We start from the raw sequence: 21,253 nt of genomic DNA on the forward strand, positions 1-21,253 counted from the left end.
AAGAGAGTCACTGAGCCTTGTCTGTGAAATTTAACGTTATCTCTGAACTGTAAAGCAAAGTTGACTCACTCCTTATTCATAGTATTGAGCTGGAGATTACCGAAGGTCTAAATTTCCTAGGCTGTTGTTTAAAGAATAGGAACACAGGGAAGGACTCTGTTACATCCAATACTATTAAAACTCATATTGAGACTTTGCTTTATGCCAAAGATGGAATAAAATGGGAACCAGTTTTACCCTGCCACCTCTAGAAATACCCCAATCCTGAAAAAAAAAAAAAAAAAAAACAGGAAAAAAAAAGAAACAAGTTTCCAAAACACTGAACCATCAGTGAAGTACAGGCATCCCTGAATGATGGGAAACAAATGAGATGAGCCTACAGTTGCCCTAGTATATTGCCTTGAGACTTTCCAGTCTGTGGCACAGGAAGGGTAAACTCAGGCAGAACCTGATGAACTCTCTGAGTTAAAGAAACAGAGTTGACATTATATAATGACAAACAGATCAATCCACCAAGAAGATATTGCGATTCTAAATGTGTATGTACCAAACAAAAGTTACAAAATGTGTGATGAAGGAAAACCAGACAGAACTGAAAGTACAAAGGGGCAATCCAAAATCGTAGTTGGAGAATTAACCATCACTCTCTTAGCATTAAAACAACCAGACAGAAGTCAGCAAAGATATAGAATACTCAATAGCACCATCAACCAAAAGGTTATAACTGACATTTATAGAGCATTCCACAATAACAGCTGAATATAGATTCTCTAAGTGATCACAAAAATTACAGGGCAAACCCAAAGATCAGGGAAAATTCTAAAATTCTGTTTTCTTATTAATTTGGGACACATGTAGCTGAATATGGCTCTGCACCTATAATCTGAATAACACAGACAGGGTACCTTACTCAATCTTAAGAAACGCAGCTTAGCCCCACAAACAGAGGAATCTGAGAGTACCATATGCTCTCTATCAAGACATTAACAATGTGACATTTATTGCACAAAATGCTGATCACATTTCTGTAGAACATCATTTAATTTTCAATGGCCTTTTCAATTCAATTATTAAAACAGAGAAAGAACACCTTTTGGGTATCACTCTTTCCTTAACACCTTGTAAATTATTATTGCTGTAAGAAGGCCTTTAAAAAGAAAGGCCTTTGTGGGCAGCTCCGTTAGATGAGAAAATAAAGGGGCAGGAGAGGCTGAGGCTGGAAGAAGACAAGAAGCTACTTACTGAACACGTGATAGATTGAGAGGTCATCCTGTGGCTATTTGAAACCACTATTCCTACGTATAAAAATCCACAGAGCTTCCTATAGTTTCTATCACAAAATTACTCCATTGTGTAACAATATAGTTTTAAATAATGGCCAGAGAATGAGGGCACAACAGGGGTACAGCCACTCTAAAAACAGTACCATTTTACATTCCCACCAGCAATATATGAATGATCCACTTCCTCCGCATCCTCACCCACATTTGGCATTGTCATTTAGTTTTTTAGCCATTTTAATAAGTGTATTATATATTATAGATACTATAAATAAACCTGAAATTTTGGAGGAAACTTTGAGTTCAGAAATTAGAACAGTTTGGGCTTGCCACCTGGAGTCTATGTTCAGAATGCAAGGTGAGGGGCACAACTATTTTGAAGGAATTAGATGAACAAAACAGGAAAGCAGTTAAGTTGAGTTTAGAATAAGTGTGGGTAGAACAGTATGAAATGGGACTGTGGGAGACCTTTGTTCTATAGTAACCAAGGGACGTTAGAGAACTTGTTCTTATCATGAACTCAAAAGTCAAAGAAAGAAGCACAATGTAGGATCAACATGGGAGTTTTTGCCAAACAAAATAATAGGGGAGTAGTACTGCTTTTAGAAACTTGCTCCTGGAAAAGAAAATTATTTTCCCCTAAGTTTAGTACTATTTAGTTCCAAACGCATCAGTTCTCCAAATACAGAATGGAGAACTATCTTACCGATAGTTGTGTCCTCCTTTCCCCTTCCTCTCTCCCAGCTCCTAATCTATCACGGGGAAGCCCCACACAGAGCTGAAGGCGCTGCTCAAAATCTTAAAATGTAAATGCATGCTTGAGCTGCTTTAACAATAATGTTCAGATCAAAGAAAATGCGCCCTATATCCTCTATAAATGAAGCCTCACCTGCATAAATGGATGCAGGGTGAGGCGCCATACTCAAGAAGGCTGTGACAATCCATCTTGATACAAACGGATTTGGATGGATGTTCTGCATAAGGAATTCAAATCGACGTCAACGCAGAGGGAGTCACAGAAGAGTATCTGGTTCCGAGAGTAGCAAATCTAGGAAGGAAGAATGTCTTTCCGAGGACGCGGTGAGGGAGAGAAGCCTGGGTACTGCTCGACCCGTGCCTCGCTGGCGGACGGAACGCGAGCTGCCCGCTGCGCCACGAGCGCATCTGGAACACCGCCAGCGGCTCCGACGGACGTGGCCCTGGAGGCACGACGCAGGCGGGTCCGCGCGCTTTCCACGGGCGCCCAGAACGAGGCGATCGTCCGCGCGCGCCTGGCGAGCTGTGACGCCTTAGTGGTTGCCATGGTGCGGCGCGGGTTGGGGGCGTTCGGAAACACGCGTCTCCTTTCTTCGACGCACCTTTAAGTCGAGAGCGGGCGCCTGCGACTGAGGCTTGGGCGGCCGTCGGGGCCGAGAACTATGAGGCCCGGGGGTGCGGGCTGCTTCGCGGGACTGCTGCTGACTGTCGGCTGGCTGTTCCTGGCGGGCTTCCAGTTCGCGTGCGGGACCAATGTCATTGCCATCCAGGAGCCGGATTTGGCCCACGCAGAAAGCGAAAATGAGGGCGAGGGCCAGGGCCAGGGCCAGCGCGAGGGCGAGGCCGAGGGCCAGAACGAGAACGAGAACGAGGCCGAGGCTCATAAGGCTGAGAGTGACTCTGGCGAGTCTGAACATGTGCTACAGCCCGATACCGAGAAGGATGGTAAAGGTGGGAGGCTCCTTGGTGGGGACAAAGGCACCTGTTGAGGACAAAGCCCAGCTCTTTGTCCTAGGCCAGTGAGAGTGATCCCTGTTAACGTTTGTAGAGCTCTTCGGCCAACAGCCTCAAATTTATACATTTTTCGTGCACGTAATGGCCTTGAAGAAAGATATGTTAATTTTGCAAGGCCACAGCAAGCTGAACAATCCTATAAGTTGCTACAGAGGTACTGCTAAAAAGATTTTCTTAAGTGGTAGGAGTCAGGGAGTAGCCTTCTACCAACTGAAATTATTTGGACTCATTTTGCAGTTATGTTTTTTTCTTCCCCATTGTAGATTTTTTTTTTTTTTGAAGTTCCAAACTGCTTGAGGTCTTCTTTTTATACTTGTGCTTTATGTTGGAACACAATGGAATGCAGAATTCTACTCATTGTTACACATCTAGATAGATCAATATGCTGACAAAACTGCCCAGAGGCCCCATGTTAACCTCTTCAGCCCCAACTTTGAGCGTCTTTGCAGCGTGGTGGTGTTTTATTTGTACGTTCAGCTTCGAACCACAAAGGAATAATGGCCTTAAAAAACACCTATCAGGGATCCAACTAGTGACTTTGTTAAATGCTAACGTGTTAACCAAGGGAGAATGAGCTTGTGCTTGGTACATAAATTTGCCTTATTCTGCTGGCTCATTAAGCAATAAAACTTGGCAAGCTGTTGTATATGTTATATTGATTAGTAACTCACATGCTGGTTGGTAAAAGGTCAGTTGCAGGTTTGCAGCCGTGTAGAGAAGAATGATTCCCTTCCCTCATAAATGACCCACCAGAGATTCTTTTAGTATCCTTGGCAGTCTCATGTCTTCTGTACACATAGAGTAGGTACTGTATTTATCAGCCTTTCTTTTATTTCCTGATGACAGATAGTGACCCTCAGTGACAGAAAGAAATTGACTATCTGAGGTTAATGGTGGGGTCCAGATTTGTTATTGCCTTGATTACATTACAGAGAGCTTGGAGAGGTCCTTGACTTTGGAAATGTGAAAAAGAAAAAGGAGTAGAGAAGAGAAGAACGTACTCTAAAGCATAGTAAATATTGGTTCACTCTCATTGTAAGAGTAATTAACAATTTTAGTATTAAACTGGTCAAGGGATAGTTCTAGGTGTAAAATGCTAAATGGAGTTTAGGGCAAACTTAGGTAATGTAGTTATGCCTTAGATTCAAATTCGAATGCAGCAAAGTTATTTATTCTCTCAGTGTCTCCAATTATTTTTCAGTGAATTTCTGGAATTTTATATATACAATTTCATGCATAGTTGCTTTTTCCTGGGGAAAGTGAGAATCCAGAACTTTAAATAATCTGAGGTGTCTGATACCTGAATATTTACAGGCCATTATTAGAATTTTGCAAATTCCTTCTTAATCCTCAGTGGACCATATAAAAATACTCAACATCATTTACAATCCTTTGGACAGTTAGATTACTTTCTTTGTTTGTTTTTCCTTTTAAGGAATTTTTCAAATAATTTCAAAATGAAGAATAAAGAAATAGTAAAAATAACTTATTTAAACTTTTAATTAGAATTTAAATGTCAAAACCCCCAAATTTATAATTTATTTTTCCTAGTTTTGAAGATGTACAGACAAATACTTTCAGTACAACTAAAAGCTCATTGGTTGTTATGCACAAATCTAAAATACATCCATCTTGTAAATACTGATTCCAGATTTCAAGTACATCTGTAATAAATTTTAGTTATCATCACTCTTGTTCTTTTAGCACTTGCATTGTCAAAACAATACTTTTGAAAACTATGAAGACATATTCATTGAAGAGAAGACTGCCATATTCTTTCTCTATATATACAAAAAACATTTTCATCTTAGATTTATAAAATTAGAATTATTGATCCAATGAGTATTCATTTCTACAGCTACTGTTTTCTTTCACTCACCTTTGTATATATAGCTGTCACTGATTTGTTTGTTTACAAACCTTATCAAATAAACTTTGGTGTATAAATAGCTGTAAAAAGGAAAGAATGCTCTATGTATCCTTTTAGCAAAACAGCATAGTCTGGCTCATTTTCATAGAATATTTCAGGATCAAGTCCTTCCTGTTGAAAGGACTAACTGGTTAAGTATGCTATATATCCTTTTCATTCTTACTAATATAATGTTAATTCATTGATTCTTGAGTTGGAGGTAATTCATCTAGGGTATTCATCTAAGATACCATCTAACTTCCCTTATGCAATCAATTTTACCATCATCATTAGCACCCAAAGTGCTATCTCTTTCTCTGTGTTCATCTTTTGATTCATCCAATAACTGTAAAATGTTTTTCTCTGTTAATATTCTTCTTTTTGCCATTAAAGACAAAAGGAAAAAAGAAGAAAAATTCTAAAATCTCAATTGTGTTCAATGAAAGCTGAATATAAACTATGAGAAAGGTACCACTAAACTTCTTTATATCTTCCTGAAAGATGATGTGATACTTTGGGCAAAACAATGAGAAAACAAAGGATGATGTAATAGCTGATTTATTTCACAATTATGACATCTTTCTAGGCAATTCTAACTATTACATTTAATTATTTTAGTCTTTTTTAAAAAACATAGTTGGGAATAATAAGTGGTACTGAAATCCATCATTATGGATGATGAAATAACAAAATGTTTCAGAATATAGGAAAAATCACTAAAATACTCTGATATATATACATACTCTTGTTACATATATATTATATATATATACTCTTAATCCTTTTATATCCTTATGCCTTTTATACCTATTATATACCTTTATACCCTTTATAAATCTAATATTTATAAATTTACTATTAACCTATTTACTTTTAGATTTATAAAAGGGACCAACAACAGACCTATATACTAATTAAAAGATAGAATGAGTTTTATTCTATAAAATGAGTTGTATCCTATATAAATATAATTATATAGTATTTTCTCTTTCTCTGGAAGACCTCTAAGAAATTTAAAATGATTAAATATCAACATTACAAATCAACTTTCAAAAAAAACACTAAAAAATTAAAATTGAACTCTAATGGTGTATGCCAACAGTTAAAGTGTCCTGTCTGAAATTGAAGAGAACATTTCAGAATCTGGCCAAAATGAAAAAGAGCAAGATCATTATCTGCATCATTGTGGATGCCAAGCTTTTATCAGCACAGTCTTAAGACCCAGTAGATTTTTTAGGGAGACCTCATTACATTCTTGATTCTTATTAAACTCACCATTGAACTCTCATTTTCCTTGTAAAGTATTTTGGGGGCAGCTGACTTTGCAGCTCTACATAGAAGATTTTATTTCTCTAAGGTTTCATTTTGTCAGATTTGTCCAGTGCTCCACCCTGTCATTATTAATCCATATTTATCTTCTAACAGATTTACTATCTCTCCTAGTTTTTCAGAGTCCACAAATTCAGTGAGAATGAAATCAGTATTATCCAAATCATTAAGAAAAATGTTGAACAGGACAGAGTCCTGTGACACCTGACTCCTACCATATTGACACCACACATTAAGTAACATCAGTATATCTTACTGTTTAAGAAATTATACAAAAAATTTTACTGACATTAAGACCATATTTTTCATTTTTACTCATACGTGTATGATGGGAAATTCTGGCAACTACTAAAGTCCAGATATGTAGTTTCCCTGACCCACCATTGTAGGACCCCCATCAAAAAAGAAAGCCATGAATTGCCTAATAGGCACTCAGTAATCAAAGTTGAAAGGAATTTTGGAGACAATCTGGGTGAATCTCATTTTTTTTTTTTAAGTTAGGAGAACTTAAGTAACTTTCCAAAAGTAGCATAGATGGTGAACAGTAAAGCTGTTGGTTTTTTGAATGTTTTTTGAAAAGAGGTTATATTTAAAAGTAATCTGGTACTCACTCTCCTACTTGTGTTTTCTATGTTCAAGATATGGCTTTTAGTTTATATTTCAGAATGTGCCAGCAGAAAGTGTCCAAGCATTTAAAATAAATGTTAATTCAAAATTGATCATGATAATCCAAATAATTTATTTAACAAAAAATATTAACATAGATACATCTAGTGCTTACTATGTAATCAAGGCACTGTATTTGCTGCATATAAGTATATAATAAAAGTGTTTATGAAATATTATCTATAAAAATAGAAAAAACTTTAGAATTATATGAAATCAATAAGTACAAAAATGAGTGTGAATGAGCTTATATCTTAAGCATTTTTATAGCACTAAGCAAGTTACAGAATGCTTTCACACATATTCTCTCATTTATTCTCACAATGATCAAATGAGATAAGTTCTCCTTTTTAAATTTTACAGAAGAGTTAACTAGACCTTACAGACTTTAAGTAATTTACTCAAACAACGCAGCTAATTAATTAGTGGTAGAAACAGCAATTTGGACTCCAACTTCAAAGCATTTTCCCTTGTAATAGTGTTGCCTCAAGATACAATTCCTTTTAAAAATTGTCTTCTAACACCTCATTTAATATTTTTTTCCTTTGAGGTTTTAGTCCTAATCTGGGCTATAAAGAATTCGTTGTATACTACAACTAGTGGAATTCATGACTTCAGAACAATGAGAAAAAACGAAGTACCTTTTCATGTGATTTGAAACAAATGCTATTAACTCAAATACTTGTATATTCCTATATTATCCTGCTAATAAAGTGTTGAAGTAAATTCATAGAAATAATTTACCATCTTAAACTGAGAATGAATAGAATCAATCTATAACACATGACTTTAATTAACACTTAATATAAAGACTTCTGTTTTGGATCAAAATGATACACTCAAATTTTTTGGAAAATAGAGTTGGAAAAAAATGGGCCTTACAATTTGCTGGCTTTTTTGTGTTTTTCTGACCTTCTATAGAACTTTAAACTTATCATGTATTAAACCAATGAAAAATTATTTCTAAATTATGTACAAGATTGGGTATAACTTTATTTGAAAGTTATTTCTTAATTTATTACTTTAAAGATTTAAGCTTCTTTTGATTTAAATTATAATAAAGGTACTAGGAATAGTATTGCTTTCCTGATTTAATAAAACTTTAAAAATGTCTGCTTCCCATATGATAAGTAGTAGTATTCTCCATCCCCAAGTAAGAATCTTTCACTTAGAAAAGTTTTCGTGTGGTTAAATAATGTGTCTTTGCACTTTATGTTTAGATTCAAATATGAAAGTAGTAAAAGAAGTAGAATTTGGGATGTGCACTGTTACATGTGGTAAGTAGCATAGAACACATAAACAATATTGTAGTTTGGGGGGAGGAAAGGTGAAAATAGTGTGGCGATTTTTATTTGTAATTTGTGTACTCTGATTCATCTTTCATTGATTTCTATTTCTAATGAATATAATTCACATACAAAACAAACTGACTGCTTTAAAAGGTTGAATATATCAGTTTATAACCTCTATGTCTTATATTAAGCCAGATCCCTATATTGTTTTGCACATACACTGCCTTCACCAAAGTAAAATTTTATCTTTCTCACAGATGTTCAGAAGATAAAAAATCTTGTGATGCATCTCATAAATGTCTTCCCACATACTGTGGTGGCAAATCTATTTTTAAAAATTGCTCATTTATAATAGTCTATACTAAATTCTTCATTTCTCCAATTTATATGTCATATCTTGGAGAAAAGAGATCTTGGTTTTGTAGAGAAGATAAGATTCAAAGACTATGACTTATTTTGATCATTCCATAAATTGGGCATAAAATCTCTTACATGATAAAATTAAGGCAATACATTATAATAGACCAGTGCTTCCCAAATTTAACTGTTCACCCTAATTTCCTGAAGGACTTATTAAAACACAGATTACTGGGCCTCCTCAGTTTCTAACTCACTGGGCGTTCACGGAGGCCTAAAAATTTACATTTCTCAACAAATTCATCAGATGGTGGAAGACCATGTTTTCGGAACCACTATAGAGAAGCATGCTAAGAAGACAATGGATAATTCACAATGAAATTAAATTTCTTTTAAATAGAATCTCCCTTGGGGAAAAAAAAAGACAGTTATGGGAGGGAAAGACAAAAACCAGAGGGTTAAAAATATAAATCCATGCAGATCAAGATCAGACAATTTTGGGGGGTCAGAAATTATACCTGAAATGCTTTTATTTGAGATAGCTTTTGTGCATGAGTGTGTATGGTAAAATAAACCTAACATAAAAATTTTAACCATTTTCAAATGTACAATTCAGTGACAGTAAGCACATTCATATTATTGTGCAACCATTACCACCATCCATCACCAGAATTTTTTATCATCCCCCCAAAAAACCTCTGAATGCACTAAACACTAACTCCCCCTTCTGCCTCCCCCTAGCGTCTGGTAACCATTGTTACTGCCAGAGCATCGTTATACTTTCTGTCCCTTGAGTTAGTTTTCAGTCTGTTTTTTATCTTAAGTTCTTAGTGAATGAAATAAAATGAGAAGAATACACTTAATTGTGATTATTTATTTGCAATTTATATCTTTCTTCTGTTGCTTACTCGAGACATTTTCTTTTTATTTTTTAACAAATAATACTTGCTTTATTTGGTCACATTGTTTTCAATATGGAAATAATTTGACAGGATATTGTGGAACTCAAGGAGGTGGGTGCTTAAGTGGGTATAAGGGGAGACATTTTCATAAGAGAATGATTTTTATGACAATTCTAGTAATTGATATATTCTCTATTATTTAAAAATGTGTTTCAGAAGTTATCATATACATTCAAATTATCACATATATATATTCATTCAACAAATGATTTTCTATTTGGGGGCTTTTAGATTTTTGGGGGGTCTACAATGTGCCAGGCATTATTATAGATGCTGCTAATACAGCAGTGAACAAAGCAGAAGAAACTATGACTTCAGAGAGTATTTTATTTGGGGCAGAGTGATAAACAAAAGTAAAATATGTGATATGTCAAATGGTGATGAGTTCTAAGAAGAAAAATAAGGCAACATTTTATATCTAAAATATTTTTAAATATTTAAAAATCTTTTCAATTTATAAGAACTATTTAGAGGGAATAATACTTTAGTGGAAGTTCTATTGAATTTCCAAAACAATATTTTAGCAGTCAAAAAGTTTTCTCTTTCTGGAATACACAGGCAGATTTTTACTTGGACTTAAAATCTCACACCAATACACATCATTGCAATGAGCTGTATTTGGCTAAATAAATACATAAAACACCTTCTTGAAAAATTTTCATGCATTTCAGAATAAAGGTGTACTTCCAGAGATGTACCTTTGATAAATTCAAGTGGAATTATACTATAGCCATTCTTAGGCATCTCTTTTAATCAAGAGACCTTTTCCTCTTTCAGCCTTCCATATCCTTACCCATATGGAGTCCTCTTCCTTGCTTCTCAAAATTTGGTCTAGAGACCAGTCACATAGCCTGGGAACTTATTAGAAATGCAGAATCTCAGAACCTACTCAATCAAAATTTTATGTTAGATCTCCAGGTGATTTGCACGCATGCTGAACTTTGAGAAGCACTATTGTAAGCCATCTTTAGATTTCAACTTCTTGTCCTTGAGAATGGGTTTTATGATTAACATCTTGTAGGAGCTGAAAGAGGTACTCTAGTAAACAAAGAAATCAAGATGGATAGTTCCTTAACCTGTGACTATGCAGTTTGTCCACTTAAGAAATATCCAAACCTGTAGAGGGTTTTTATGTTTATTTGAGCCAACCTGACAATTGCTGGGAAGCAAAATCTCAACAGATTGAGAAAATGCTCTGAAGAATGTCAGTTTTGCAGCTTATTGTATGCATTAGAATAAAAGGAGACTTAAGGAGGATGCAAGATAACCATTGATAGATTAAGAGGGCAGGAGAAAGCAAACCAGGGAAAGATCTGGGACTGGATAAAAAAAGCAAAATAGAGAACCACATATTTCTTTTACACTGGTAAGTATAGTACAGCAATTAACACGCACAACACAAAGATGATATGCAGGGGCCGGGAGCGGGGACAATATAACAGTGAGGGTTCTGTGGTCTTGTGCTCTTAGGCCTGCATTTGTGACTTGAGGGGTCTGGAAAAGAAGATCACTCTGACATTTCAAAGATATGTTATCTTAGATGCAAAAAGAAAATAGGCTCACTTAAGGTAAAGATTGACCTTTGTCAAGGAAGCTACAGGCCTAAGATGTGTTTACCCACCATGACTTGCTTTTAGTTAGGAATTTTTATGTTCAGACCATCTTATGTGGATGGTTTGTAAGGTCCACCATGCAGCCTCCCCTCAGCTTGTCAGGCTTGGTATATGGCCACCTTTTGATCTGCAGTTATTTATCACAATACATGTTCAGCATGTTGCTGATCCAGCATTTTATCATCTCCCTCAATTCTGGTGATGGAAAGGCAAACTCAGTGGAGATTTGAGATCAGTTAGTAAAGACTGATTTCTTGTTATAAAAATGTGTGGCAATTTTAGAGAGAGTATCTTGTTGGAAATGGAGATGTGATCATTAATAGTTTTTCTTGCTATATTTATTGCCAACCTAAATATTAAAAAGCTTCATTTATGTTAAAATGTGATTTTGGAATTTTCCCAAGAAGCTTTAAGCTCCCCTACCTCTCCTCAAATTCCATGGTCAAATAAATTTGGGCCTTCCTATGTACTACTGTATTTCATTAAATCTAAGACTTTATTGGCTGTAAGAAGCATAATTTATTCACCTCCATAAAGGAAAACACTGCCAATTTGTGACATGCCATCAGTTCTAAGATGCATTCTAATTTCAAAGATGTTAAAATGTAAAAATTTTACATTAGATCAATGAAAACTTATACACAATAGCATGTAAATTTATTAGTATATTAAAATTTTTCTAAAAATTCTGTAGTAAAGAGGTTGCTTTAATTTTATTTAATGTATCATTTTCAAATGTGTATAATCATGGAATATTTTTTCTAATGGCAACAACCAGAAAGGCTAGTGCTACATGTTAACTTGCTTTGGGAATTGATGTTTTATGAAATAATCCAAAATGAAGGGGTTAAAAAATTTTAATGCGATCAACCTGAATTTGGGAATTTAATTTCTGAATAGGAGAAAAGTCTCAAAAAAGACTTAGATGGTAAAGAAAAAATTCTGTTGAATTCATTGTTTTTCAAACATTTTCCAATTCTTTTTACCAAAGGTGTTGGTATTAGAGAAGTTATATTAACAAATGGATGCCCTGGAAGTGAATCTAAGTGTATAATACGGGTGGATGAATGCCGTGGACCAGTAGACTGTGGCTGTGAGTTGGACTCTATTGGAGAGACACTGAGGGAGGAGGCGTTTACTCTGGGGAATTATCCTGAACCTCAGGTTGTCATGAGTGGAATTGAAATACTGAAAGGAAATCATAATAAAACTCAAAATTCCATTTCTCTAGATAGTTATAGCTCTGAATAACTTTCTGTTTTTGCTTTATATTTCTCAATGATGTCTAAAATTTAATAGATATTCTTTGTGACACACTGTAACCTTATTTCACTCAGACTCTGTGGTCAAGGCCATCCTATAGTGAGATGCTTTTAACACTTTGGTCATGACATTTAATTAGTAGATTGCTACATCCTAAGTTTTAAAGATGTTCAGTATGAAATTACACTACTCTGAGATTTCCTTAACTTTAATGGGGGTCCATAACCAGTAAACTGGAAGCCACTAGTGTATCTCGAAGTGTATTAGATCACTGAGTTGTTTGCCCATACTATACCCCTTCACAACTTATTCTGCAGAAAGGGCAGACAGCTATGGTATCTCCTACCTGCCTCTTTTGGTGATTTTATCTTTGTATTCATCACTCCTCTCTGCTCTTCTACACGCAAACTCTCAATAATAAGTCTGATAATTTCCAGCATAGGATTGATTTTAAAACTGAAGGTGACTCTTAAAAGTAGTATTGTTCATAAAGTAATCAAGTAATTTACAATGCTTGGTATTATGTATTTAATTTTTTTTCAGGGGGTAAACCATTATCAGAAAGCCTTGATAAGGTTAGACTGGCATGTGTTCATACATCTCCTGAAAATCGTTTCAAATATGTTTGGAAACTTCTAAGGCCAGAGCAGGTGAGCAATGAATGTATGTAATTTGATGCTTTCTAGTGAGTGATAAAATATGTTTCTCAGTGCTTGATGAGTGTCAGTAAACTTTCTCTTTAAAAGCAGTTTGAAAAAATGAAGTTAAAATTGTACTTTATTATTATTGGAATTTAAAAAATTATTACTTACACACTTATGTTTTAGGATCAACTATTATCAGAATTTAAAAATATTCATTTTATATGAAGTATTTTATTTTGGAAGCAAGGTTTTCATTTGTATACATAGGAATTGTATTAATGATAACAGACATACACTGAATATTAGTGTTTCTTTTAACCCACATAACAATTCTATGGGGTAATTCCTATCATTATACCCATTTTACAGACAAGTAACTCAAATGCAGAGAGTAACTTGTTCTGGGTCACACAGGCAGGAAGTGATAGGATTGGTACTTGATGTCTGGATTGTCTGACCCCAAAATCCATGTACATAATTAATTAGACTGAGAGACAGTGACTTTTTGTTGTTGTTGTTACAGGAAATAAAATTGTTTCCTGATCTTAAGTTTACATGAGAAATACTGATACTTTATTTCTTTTAAAATAGCAACCCATTATACTTGTAAATGATTCTGCAATCCTGGAAGTACGCCGTCATAATCATCCCTTGGCTTTTGAGTGTGATACATTCGATAATAATGAAATAGTAGCCTCTATTAAATTCATGGTCTATACATCAAATGGTAAGTGCCAAGCAATGTTTTGGTTTGCTTATCTCAAACTTTAGAGAGCATCAAAATCACCTGGAGGGCTTCTTGAAACATAGATGGCTAGTCTTACCCACAGAGTTTTCAATTCAGTAGATCTTGGGTGGGACTGACACAAGAATTTACACTTTTAATCTGTTCCCGGGTACTGCTGGCAGAGATCACAGTTTGAGAACCACTGGTTTATATCATGTAAACTTATCTACAAGGTAGTGCTTAGTCTCTTTTTCACAAAGTAGAGGTAGATGTGCCTCACTTTGGGAAACTGGTGTGTTCCTAAACTATCTCCGAAGAACAGTCCTCTAACTTAGATTATAGTTTTACTTTCACTTCTTTCACAAACTTGAAAATGGATACATGGAATTCCCATGAACACATAAAAATATGGTATAATAAAAGTAAAATTAAGAAGCATTATATCAAGGCATGTCTTTTAAAAAATTACTCATTTGGAGAAAATATTTTTAGATGAAACAATAATAATCATTGATTTGTCAATCATAAAAGACAAATCTTGTCCTGAACATAATTTCACATGTTATAAACTGCTCCCTTTGAAAAATGGACCTTTTGCATGTCCTTTTAATTTAATCTATATTGTCTTCTATATCCAAATAATTATTTCCTTTAGTTCAGTTTTTCTTAACCATTTTTATTGTTGTTATCATCTTTGTTATTGGAGGTGTGGGGGTTTGGTCCCAGGGTTTTTTAGAATCCAGTCATGGCTCAGGAGGTTTTTCCCAGGAAAACACCCACATATATAGTTATGCCAAATTTTACCTGTAATTTTAAAGGGAGTTCATAGATTTCTTGAAGGTATTTCTTAATCCCAAGTAAAGAATTTATACTATAGTCTCACGAGCCCATGCAGCATGGCACTCTTTATTGAAACGAAAACAAGCTACACTGTTTTGGGGAGGGTTTTAAAAAATAAACTATTTATAACTTTCTTTGATGTGTTGTGTAGTGTCTTTAAAAAACATCTTTATGATGTAAGCTAATAATCTTACTCCTATATTGGGATAACAGGTGTTATTAAAAGGATAATTTCAATAAAGTACTATAAAAGGCAAAAAAGAATCAAACACCATCAAACTACAAAATATATCAATGAGTCAAGTTCAGGATATAGATTTCTGGTACCATTCTTAGTTTTTGTCCCCATAGACTGGTCTTTGTTAGGACATCACAGTGGTTAGCTCTTCTCATAATTAGAAGGTGACAAGCTTTTCTTTTTATAAGTATATTTTATTAATTATGTTGTTACAGTAGTTCCAATTTTTTCCCCTTTGCTCCCCTCTGCCCAGTATCCCCCTTCCCTCCAGAAACCCCACCCCCCCTTCGTTCATGTCCATGGGTTGTGCATGTAAGTTCTTTGGCTTCCCCCTTTCCTATATTATTCTTAACTTACCCCTGTCTATTTTGTACCAATCAGTTATGCTTCTTAATCCCTGCACCATATCCCCATTTCTGCCCCTCTCCTGTCCCAGCTGATAACCCTCAAACGATCCCCATACCTATGATTCTGTTCCTGTTCTGGTTCTTTGCTTAGTCTGTTTTTATTTTTGTTTTTTAATTCAGTTGTTGATAGTTGTGAGTTTGTTGTCATTTTGATGTTCATAGTTTTGATCTTCTTTTTCTTAAATAAGTTCCTTTAACATTTCATATAATAATGCTTGGTGATGATGAACTCCTTTAGCTTCACCTTGTCTGGGAAGCACTTCATCTGTTCTTCCATTCCAAATGATAGCTTTGCTGGATAGAGTAATCCTGGTTGCAGGTTGCCTTTCTTCACATTGAATACTGCTTGCCATTCCCTTTCTGCCTGCAAAGTGTCCTCTGAGAAATCAGCTGATAGTCCTATAGGCACCCCCCCACCCCCACCCCGCAGGCAGAACCTTAGGGATTTGTCAGTGCAGGGCGACCTGTTTCACCATGTTCTGGTGCTGTATGTGGTGGTGGGATCTAAAAAGGAACAATGCCACCTGCCCAGCACTTGCCCCTTTTCTAGGCACTTCTCCCACTTCCGCACCAGACTGGTGCCCCTCTAGCTGCTTCCCTGGCCATAGTTCCCAGAGTGGGTGGGTCTGTGGACTTTCTAGGACTGTGGGGGTCCTTTAAACAATCGGATTCTGCTGAGAGACTGGCAGTTTCTTCCTCCACCCCAACCCCCACTGGTCTGCACAGTCAGAAGCAATGAGGCTTGATTTTCCCCCAGTGCCGGGACTGTAAGCTGCGAGGTCTGGTGAACAGCTGGAAATGCTCCTTGGTGTGCCTCCTGACTTTTTAAAATGTGTGACTGCACTTTCTGCCAGCCAGCTGTTGCCACCGCTGCTGCTACCACCACACTGTGTCCTCTCTGCCCCGGCCCCGCCCCTCCTACCTGTCTGGATGAGTATTTCTTTTTTATATCTTTGTTTGTTGGACTTCCATGTAGTTTGATTTTCTGGAACTTCTGGTTGTTTCTAGCTTTGAGGTAGTTGTATTCCTTCTTAGTTGTGGAGGGAGACACAGTGTATCTGTCTATGCCTCCATCTTGGCTGGAAGTAGAAGGTGACATGCTTTTGGTAGTGCATAAAGTACAGACTGGAACACTGACCCCAAAATGTCAGACCTTAAATGAGACCTAGTTACAGTAGTGCCTCTCTATATCGCGGTTCACTTATCGTGGACTCACTATATCGCGGGATTTTAAAAAATATTATATTTAATTATTTATCTCAGATTTTTCACTATATTGGGGGATTTTGCGATACTGTATATGTATGTTGTTGAAGTTACGTAGGTTTAAGAGTGTAGAATATGTTTAAGAACATAAGTAGTGTTTATAAAAGTGTGGAAAGGGTTAATAAGGGAGTGGGAAAGGTTAATAAGGGACTAGGAACGGTTTATAAGTGTGTGGGAAGGGTTTATAAAGCCTTAAAATATATATAAATACTAAAATAATTGTAAGGTTCCTACTTCGCGCAATTTCAGCTACCATGGGGTGTGTGTGTCTAGAATATAATACCCATGATAAGTGGTGGAATACTTTACTTCTCTGTCATAGCAGTTTAGAGCTGGTGGGGTATCTCTGCCATCTCAGTACATTTACTGGTTAAGTGATAAAATATTTTCAGAACACTTTGGATCCATTAGGATCTTTTAAAATGACAATTGGGTATACCACTGTGACAGACCCTTTTGCTTGTTTAGGCATCAAACCAGTGTGCTGGATATAAATGTCCACAATATGGTGCTGACTGGAACAAACACATAATTGAAATATTTTTAGAGTAAATATGATTTAGTTAATGAAAATTTCCCATCCATTTCCTTATATGTCAGATTTTTCACTTCTACAATAGTTGTGCTTCATAATTAGATGTTGTTTTGGATTGAATTGTGTCCCCTAAGAAGATATTTTCAAATTCTAACTCCCAGAATCTGAGAATGTAACCATGTTTGGAAATAGGGTCATTGCTAATGTAATTAGTTCATTTAAGATAGGGTCTTACATAAAGGAACTAGTATAAATGAACAAGGACATGGACAACAGGGTGGGGATTGACTGTGGGAAAAGGGGTGGGTTGGGTAGGGGGGGAGAGCAATGGGGGAAAAAGTGGGACAACTTTAATAGAAAAACAATAAAAATACATTTAAAAAAGAAAGGTAGGGTCTTACATACAAGAGTGGGACTTTAATCCAATATGCCTGTTATCTTTATAAAAAGAGGGAAATTTGGACAGAGAGAGAGAGAGGCAGAGGAGAATGCCATGTGAAGACACAGACACATGAGAGAAGACAGCCATGAGAAAACAGAGTTACAGTTATACCACATCAGCCCAGGAACATACGGGTTTCCAACAGCTCCAAGAGGGAAAGAAGGGATCCTCCCTCTGAATCTTTGGAGGAAACATGGCCTTATCAATACCTCGTATTCAGAATTTTAGCTTCCAGAACTGCGAGACAATATATTTTCTTTGTTTTTAAGTTAACTAGTTTGTGGTACTTTGTTATGATGGCCCTGGGAAACTAATACAGAGAAGCTTAGTTTTACTAAAAAATTCAGCTTGTTTTTAATTAGAAAATTTCAATCAGAAATGCAAGTATTTTTTTGTTATTAGATATAAATAGCAATCTAAGTGACCTTTAGAAGAAGACTACTATTGAAATGAACTAAAATCTTCATATTCCTCATTCTTCACCCATTCTTGGCTAGTATTACGAGGCAGTAGATAAATGGACAGGAATTTTGGACTTCTTCTCAGGTTTTAATCCTGAAGGATATCTTTTATTTGAGCTTAAAAAATCCCACAGCTTCTATAAACCTAAAATTACCAACACTAAAAATATTTTAAAATTCAACCATGTTGGAATATAAATATGATGTAATTTCTCTATCATACTTGGCACTATTTAGTGAGATCACTAAATTGACTATATAACTCTGGAATTACTAAGGAAAATTATACTCCATAGTATTTAAGGAATAGAAAGAAAAATTCAGACAATAAGTGATTGAGATTGCCCATATAGGAGACTACTTCTGATAGAGTGGTACATACCAAAATTAAAATATTAAAATACATAAAACATAGCTCACAGAAATCAGTAAATCTCCTTGGACGTTGGTTTACTTATCAGTATGATTGAATAATTGCATCTGGTCATTCCTCAGTTAAGTCTTTTAGATTCTATGATTTGGGGACAAGAAAGAGCCACAAAAAAGCAATATAATTCACAAAGTAATACTTCATGTAAATTGGCTTTTCATCAATTTAGAATGTAGCGATGGCATAACACATATAGTAGAATGGCTTTGTCTCTTTAATTGCCTTATTTACAGGAAAAGCCTAATGATATGGGAGAGGATGCCCGATTTAAAAGTGGTGTGTGGATACTTGTGTGAAAAACAATAAGCTTCAACCCCTATCTTACAACAAGTACAAAAATCAGAGATGTATTATAGTCCTAGATGTAAAAGCTAAATCCGGAAAGCTTTAAAAAGGAAACACAGGAGAACATCTGCATGATTCAGGAGTAGGCAAGGGTTTCTTGGACATGACTCAGAAAACATCACCATAAAAGAAAACATTGATAAATTAGGCTCCACCAAAATTAAACACTTCAGTTTATTGAAAAGAAATCATTAGAAAGATGAATAAGCAGCCAAAATCTGGGAGAAAAAAATCGTAAAGCATGTACAATCATTATGAGCAGTTTAAGAGAAAAATCTTGCATTTTCTCAGAAAATTTAGGGTACCTCTACTCTGTGACCCCATAGTTCCACTCTTATTTATTTATGCAAGAGAAATGAAAACGTGTTCATAGAATGACTTCTCCAAAGATGTTCTTAACAGTTTATTTATAATAGCCCCAAACTGGAACAGCCAAGATATCCATCAACAATAGGAGAATGAATAAAAAAATTGAGTGATACTACTCATTTATAAAAAAGAAAAAAAACCTATTGATACATATGCAAATATGGATGAATCTCTAAAACATTATATTAATTTTAAAAGCCCCACACAAAATAATACATAGCATACTCGTATGTTTCCATTTCTATGAAGTTCTGGAACAGATAGAATTAATGCATGGTGGAAAAGAAAATCAGGATAATTGTTGCTTCAGAAAGATGGAGCAGGGACTAAGTGGGAGTGGCTCAAAAGAAATTTCTGGGGTATAGTAATATTCTGTGTCTTGATATGGGTTTACATTACATATGTGTTTGCATTTGTCAAAGCTAAACAAATGTACATTTAAGATCATTGTGCAGTTTATTGTCTGAAATTTTATCTCAAAAATATATAATCAAATACTGAACTATAATTAATGCCGCTTGAAGAATTTTCCTGGGAAGTGTGCAGACATCAGTAAATTATGCTAAAATGCATAAAATATATCAGATGGAATAGAAGGATAAATAGATGTGTAGTAAAATGCTGTTGGTAGTATCCAGGTGGTGGGAATACAGAATGTTCATTGTCAAAGTCAACTTCCTGCATGTTTGAAAAGGACATTTTAAATGTGCAGAGCAAGTTAATTCATAATTTTCCGTCTACTAATCCTTTTCGTATATTTCTAGAGTGTTTTTCAGAAATAACATTTCCATTTAGCTATCCATTTATTTTTTTTGAGTAGTAATAATCATCAGGTATGTGTTTTTTTCTCTAGAACTGTATATGAAAAGATCAAGACGACCAGACACTGATGCAGTCCTAGTTTTTGTGCTGACCATAGGAGTTGTTATGTGTATATTTGTGATCTTTGTACTGATCTTCATAATTATAAACTGGTAGGTGAAGGGCTGAAAGTAACCCTCACCTTGATTGATGTCCTTCCTTCTGCCCCTCCCTTGTCATATGAATCCAAAACCGTGTCCATGATGCCTCTCACATGTGTCTTCAGTGTCTAACTCCCTTCATTCCTCCTAAGACTGCCATCATACAGGCTTCCTAATCTCTGGACTTGCCACCCAGCCATGAGAGAGCTTTTCAATGCAATTTTTACAATTTAAATGGTAGTTGCTTTAAAAGTTTGTTGAATGAATATTTGTCCTGTTGTAATTATCACAACCCCCCCCCAATTGGTTATTGTAACCTACTAATGCATTTATCTGAGGATATTTCTGATACCTACATGAGTATTATATCCAGTTATGTCTGAGGGTTCTACTATCACAATGCAACTGATGTATCACTCACTAAAAATAAATTGTGACTAAGGAGGCATTTCTGTATTTCTAAGGAGAAAATTAAACATAAATCTATTTTTAGTTTTCATTTCAAGTAAGAGATTTTTTCTATTTGTTTAATCTCCTAGGGCAGCAGTAAAATCTTTCTGGGTGCCAAAAGTCTCAGCAACTAACTTACATTCTGAGCAGACTTCATTGAAACACAAAGATTCAACTTCTCTTGACCGATCACCAGCAGAAACAACTGGACGTGAATATAATGCTTTAAGTGAATGGAATGAATGATGTATAACAAGGCAAAGGAGAGTAGGGCATACCAGATGCATTATTATAGAAATAAAATATATAGTGAAATACTTCAATAATATTGCAAATGATTAACCAGTCTGAAGAGAATACAGTATGAGAAGGACCTGTTTTAGTCAGTACATCTTTATGGTAGACTTATCAAAAACTCTTTTAAATTTATTCTCAACATTTCACATTTCATGTAATCACTTGGTAACATTTATGTAGAGGTACAAACACACAAAGTCTTCCAAACACATTTTTAGTCACTTTGATTACTTCTAAGGTGATTTGCCTGTTCTGTTCCCCCAAAAGAAAAATATAATATAGATGAAGCCATGCATATTAGACTTTCTCCATGCTGGGGGCACTGGATTGAACTTGAAACCCAACCATACTTTAGAATCCCTGCAGGGCATGAGATACACAAAGCATCACTTGTAACAC

General features: G+C 35.4%; 1 protein-coding gene across 1 annotated transcript; it reads left to right on the forward strand.

Moving 5' to 3' along the window:
• Positions 1-2,698: 2,698 nt before the first annotated feature.
• Positions 2,699-20,803, forward strand: SPACA1 (sperm acrosome associated 1). The gene is made up of 7 exons (XM_090280540.1): positions 2,699-2,987; positions 8,193-8,231; positions 12,170-12,271; positions 12,985-13,091; positions 13,677-13,812; positions 19,999-20,119; positions 20,647-20,803. Exons 1-7 carry the CDS (start codon positions 2,699-2,701, stop codon positions 20,801-20,803), a joined length of 951 nt encoding a protein of 316 aa, XP_090136666.1.
• Positions 20,804-21,253: the final 450 nt, after the last annotated feature.

This window comes from Furipterus horrens, unplaced genomic scaffold, assembly GCF_987537825.1.
Source record: "Furipterus horrens unplaced genomic scaffold, mFurHor1.1.pri manual_scaffold_6, whole genome shotgun sequence".
Lineage (NCBI taxonomy): Eukaryota > Metazoa > Chordata > Mammalia > Chiroptera > Furipteridae > Furipterus > Furipterus horrens.

Excerpts from the sequence above, each read along its gene's own strand:
- SPACA1 (XM_090280540.1), top strand. The coding sequence starts at position 2,699 with ATGAGGCCCGGGGGTGCGGGCTGCTTCGCGGGACTGCTGCTGACTGTC. Across the intron at positions 2,988-8,192 it reads TACCGAGAAGGATGGTAAAG|TAAAAGAAGTAGAATTTGGG; the intron begins GTGGGAGGCTCC and ends ATATGAAAGTAG. Across the intron at positions 8,232-12,169 it reads GATGTGCACTGTTACATGTG|GTGTTGGTATTAGAGAAGTT; the intron begins GTAAGTAGCATA and ends TTTTTACCAAAG.